Source organism: Pseudochaenichthys georgianus, chromosome 1 (assembly GCF_902827115.2).
Source record: "Pseudochaenichthys georgianus chromosome 1, fPseGeo1.2, whole genome shotgun sequence".
NCBI lineage: Eukaryota > Metazoa > Chordata > Actinopteri > Perciformes > Channichthyidae > Pseudochaenichthys > Pseudochaenichthys georgianus.
The window spans coordinates 15,096,845-15,101,242 of NC_047503.1; the positions used below are offsets into that span (position 1 = coordinate 15,096,845).

Sequence of the window (4,398 nt, forward strand, 5' to 3'; positions counted from 1 at the left end):
TTCTTCTCGCCTACAAAGCCCTTAATGGGCAGGCGCCATCTTACCTTAAAGAACTCATTATACCCTACTGTCCTACTAGGGCATTGCGTTCCAAGAATGCAGGGTTGTTGGTTGTTCCTAGAATCTTTAAAAGTACAATGGGAGCCAGAGCCTTTTCTTATCAAGCTCCACATTTGTGGAATCAGCTTCCAGTTTGTGTTCGGGCGGCAGACACCCTATCCGTTTTTAAGAGTGCGCTTAAGACCTTCCTTTTTGATAAAGCTTATAGTTAGGGCTGATTAGATTCAGCCCCTAGTTTTGCTGATATAGGCTTAGTTTGTCGGGGGACATCTTACTTCTTCCTTCTCTCTGTCTATACCCGTGTACACTCATGTTCCGATTAACCCAGCTTCCCCAAATGTCTTTCTTTTTGGTGTCTATATACGCTGGGATCCGGAGTCATGGATGATCCTGCGGTCCTGTGTCCTGGATCGCGAGCGCTGGATCTTGAGTCGTGGCTGTGGTCCTGGATCATAGGTCCTGGATGGATATCCTCGTGGATTCATCTTCCTATTATACACACATGCATTTCCAAACATTTGGACTACCTATGTTGCAAATGTATTATCTTTTCAATTTACACACGGCATCTATTGCACGTCTGTCCGTCCTGGGAGAGGGATCCCTCCTCTGTTGCTCTCCCTGAGGTTTCTCCCATTTTTCCCTTTAAACTGGGTTTTCTTTGGAAGTTTTTCCTTGTACGATGTGAGGGTCTAAGGACAGAGGGTGTCGTATTGTCATACTGATATTCTGTACACACTGTGAAGACCACTGAGACAAATGTAACATTTGTGATATTGGGCTATATAAATAAACATTGATTGATTGAACACCATGCGTGTCATGATGGCACATAGCAGCTTGCGGCCGCAGATTACTCCGGGTCCCAGACCCCCCCCCATACCCCAAACATATTTTTATTGCAGATCTACATGAATCACACAAACGACCTATTTTGGATTCAAAACGGCGAATTTCGCCGAAAGGTGACAAGTTTGCATCCCTGATTATAGAAACTTGACAGGCCTGATTCTTAAATTGAACCAGCAGGATTGTAGCTACATACAAATATCTTAGAGACTTGTAAGGCCAAGATAAAACATCTTTAAAATCAGGAGGTATCTGACTATTACAGATACACAAGGAGAATTCGGGCATGCATGGGTTTGGCAGCTCACAGGAACACAATGAGTGCCAACACGTAAAGACAATCACAGGAAAGTAACTGAATGTGAATTTAGAAACCTTTAACTTCCATGTGCACGTTTTTTAGCGCCTTGATGAAAACTGCATGAAGCAAATGGTCAGAAGTACCAACTGTACCTGATAATACATGTGTGTATACAAACAACAGAGTATTACAATGTACAAGAGGATAAAATAATGTGTTAGTGAACTGACTTAATGTGAAAAGGACGATCATTTAAAAACACGTTATTATTAGAGTACCCTTATTTGATGCATAATTCCACATGCCACAGATATGAACAGACACAACAGATTAACTCTACTAAAAACCTGTCTTCAGCTCTCTTTGGCCATGGTGAGGCTGCCCCCATGTGGTAGTTAATAAAATAGTACTTCCACAAATGTTTTTGACTCAAACAAGTGAATAAATATAATTTTTTTATTTTTGAACAATTAAAATAAATTATAAAAGTATCAAACATTTGTAAAATAAAAAAATAAAACTTCAAGGAATGTTATCTTAACTTTCAGTCCTGAATTATTGAAAAACCATGCAAGCAGACTAATGCAAGCAGACTAATGCATGCTGAAGGTATCAGTATTGCCAGATATTTTGACCTAAACCAATAAAAGGTCATGTGAGATAATCGGCAACAAACTGCATGAAGCATTACTAAGGATTTGAGCCTTTCTTTGACCAGCATTCATAGAGTCCATGCTGTAATGCCTGTGGATTACACTCAATGAAAATGGGAGATTATCATTTAATCCTGCCAAAAGACAGTGTTGAAAGGCCTCTCAATGCGGTTTGAAAAACACTTCACCATTTATGCATCAGGTCCAGGTACAGTGTTGCTGGCAGAAGTCCCAGCAGGCAGGGAGGCACCTCGCAGAAACACCTTCCCAACATTATCACCGCTGTTTACAAAGTGGCTCACCAAGCCATAGAGGAGAGGTCTGGAGAGAAACATTTGAAAAAAGTAGACGATGTGTGATAAACATTTCAGGGAAAAAGACCCGATATGAAAGTGACGAAAGCCGGACAAAACCCCTTAAACTGCTGCATGTAAGCAACCCCCTGCTGAGATCATATTTCACAACACAAAATAATTATTATGTTTTTCCAAAACACTTGTTGGGACAAGAAATTATTGAAAGGTATTTCAAGCTAAAAGGATGAAGACTGTGATGATTTGAAGAGCTTATGTAATTATTATCCCATAACTGACCATACCCCCCCAGACTTAGTAAATAGTAAATATTTGAACTCAGTGTGTTGGACAACAGATTGCACTGCACTCACACAGACTTGGAGCTTGTATCCTCAGTGACCTTCAGCTCATTGGCCAGGAACTGTCTGTCCAAGGGAACTTCAGGTTGGCATGACTCTGAGAAAAGAAACACTGCTCAGTTAAGGAGTTATACGAATTTAGAAATACTTAATTGATCCCCTGGGTTGAATTGGGTTTTGTTACAGTGCAGTTTGTTACCAGTCTCAAAACTGAAGCTGAAATCTGTCATCTCAGTCGGCTTTAAGAATACAAATGTGTTTTTTGTATAAAAACACTTTCACTTTGAAAATGTGCTATAGTTTTCACTCATTGATCACTTCAACACACTTTGTAAAGGCTCCCTAGAAGTGATATTTTTGGCACATGTGTGTGATATAGTGCCAGAATCATTAAGTGACTATATAATCAGAGACTATTTTTCACCCACCTGCTGTCAGGACTGAAGCAGTATATCTGTACTTGTTGAACTCCAGGTACTCCCGGATGAGCTCGTTGATGAGCAGGTTTTCGTGGGACAACGGCGGGCGAGGCTCCCGCTGGTCGTCCAGGGCGCTGAACACCTCTGCCCGGATGCGAGCCTTCAGCTGGCCCAGCACACCCCGGGACTCCAGCGTTTCCCTCACCGCTAAAATATTCATGTTATTTTGAAGTGATAAGTAAATTGTGTGAACTGACCATCAGACAAAATGATTGGGAGCTTGCGTTGCGTTAGTATGTTCATATTATAATCCGCGTTTGACCAAATGGGCGGGTTTTTCTAATATATGCCGTACGCCACTCAATAATATGCCAATATAAGGTTATTTTACTTACTGACAAATATATATACCTCTTCAAAGCGGACTGCATATAATAAAATAAACATTAGATACCACTCTTTAATTCGGAATACATTTGATAATTCAAACTGTCTTGGTTTCATAAATAAAATACAATTTATTCCTACTCACAGCTTCGATCAAACGTAACTTAATGGCTCGCTGGCTACTGTTAGCAAGCTGGCGAGCATTGTGAAATGAATGAAAACCTATAATTATGTTGGACATAGGTTGTATTTATATGTGCCGAATGAAAATGTAGATGTTAGCAGTAGATACAATGCCTCTTATCTAGTAAAAGTGTTGGATTTTTGAATGGAGACGCATACATACGAGGACGTTAACTTAGCTAACCGGTGTTACTAGCAATTTGACTAATGTGTTTGCAGTAAATAATTTGTGGTTTATCAATTCGAGTTGGATTTAAAAGTAGACAAAATCATAAATTATAGTGAACACTTACCACACTTCAGTTCAGTGATGGTCGCCATTGCAACAAGTGTAAACAAACGACTGTCTTCCACTTCTTCTCATGCAATATATCTCTGCCATCTGGCGACGAAGTTGTGTAACTACAACGGACTGTTTAATTAGACCCAAAACATCACAACCAATCTTTGCAAACCTTATAACAAACACATTCATATATAAGTGTTATATGCATTGTGATATTAAGATGTATGTTTATCTTTAAAGGATGAGCAATCATTCCGTTTCTATTCTTAAGATTATTAGAGCACAGTCACACTGAATATATGTGGATTCAGAGTCAAGCCTATCCATGGTTGCATGCATTAAATATGACAATTTTTAATTAAATTCACTTTGGATGAACTCTGATGCAGAAGTAAGTAGGATTTGATTAATACAATACGTTAGACTCAAATAGACTTTATTATTCAGCTTGATAGTACAAGACAGTACATTAACAGTAAACGTGAAAAAAATAACAAGCTTATTATAAAAAGTATAAATATAATACAATCCTTGAAACCTTAAGGACACTTAATACATTTTGTCAAATGACATAAATAAACTATAGACTTTCCGTTATTGTCAAA

At 38.9% G+C, this 4,398-nt stretch overlaps 1 protein-coding gene across 1 annotated transcript; it reads right to left on the reverse strand.

Moving 5' to 3' along the window:
* Positions 1–1,706: 1,706 nt before the first annotated feature.
* On the reverse strand, positions 1,707–3,885 carry cep20 (centrosomal protein 20). The gene is made up of 4 exons (XM_034093318.1): positions 3,801–3,885; positions 2,947–3,144; positions 2,531–2,615; positions 1,707–2,184 (listed from the first exon to the last, which is right to left on the reverse strand). The coding sequence occupies exons 1-4, from the start codon at positions 3,826–3,828 to the stop codon at positions 2,055–2,057; spliced, it is 441 nt and encodes a 146-aa protein (XP_033949209.1). The 5' UTR covers positions 3,829–3,885; the 3' UTR covers positions 1,707–2,054.
* Positions 3,886–4,398: the final 513 nt, after the last annotated feature.

What these genes read in the sequence shown, in the direction of transcription:
- cep20 (XM_034093318.1), bottom strand. Translation starts at nt 3,828, where the DNA reads ATGGCGACCATCACTGAACTGAAGTGTG. An exon ending in TGCTTCAGTCCTGACAGCAG is followed by an intron (nt 2,616 to 2,946) that starts GTGGGTGAAAAA and finishes TTCTTTTCTCAG; the next exon opens with AGTCATGCCAACCTGAAGTT. An exon ending in GATACAAGCTCCAAGTCTGT is followed by an intron (nt 2,185 to 2,530) that starts GTGAGTGCAGTG and finishes GTTTCTCTCCAG; the next exon opens with ACCTCTCCTCTATGGCTTGG.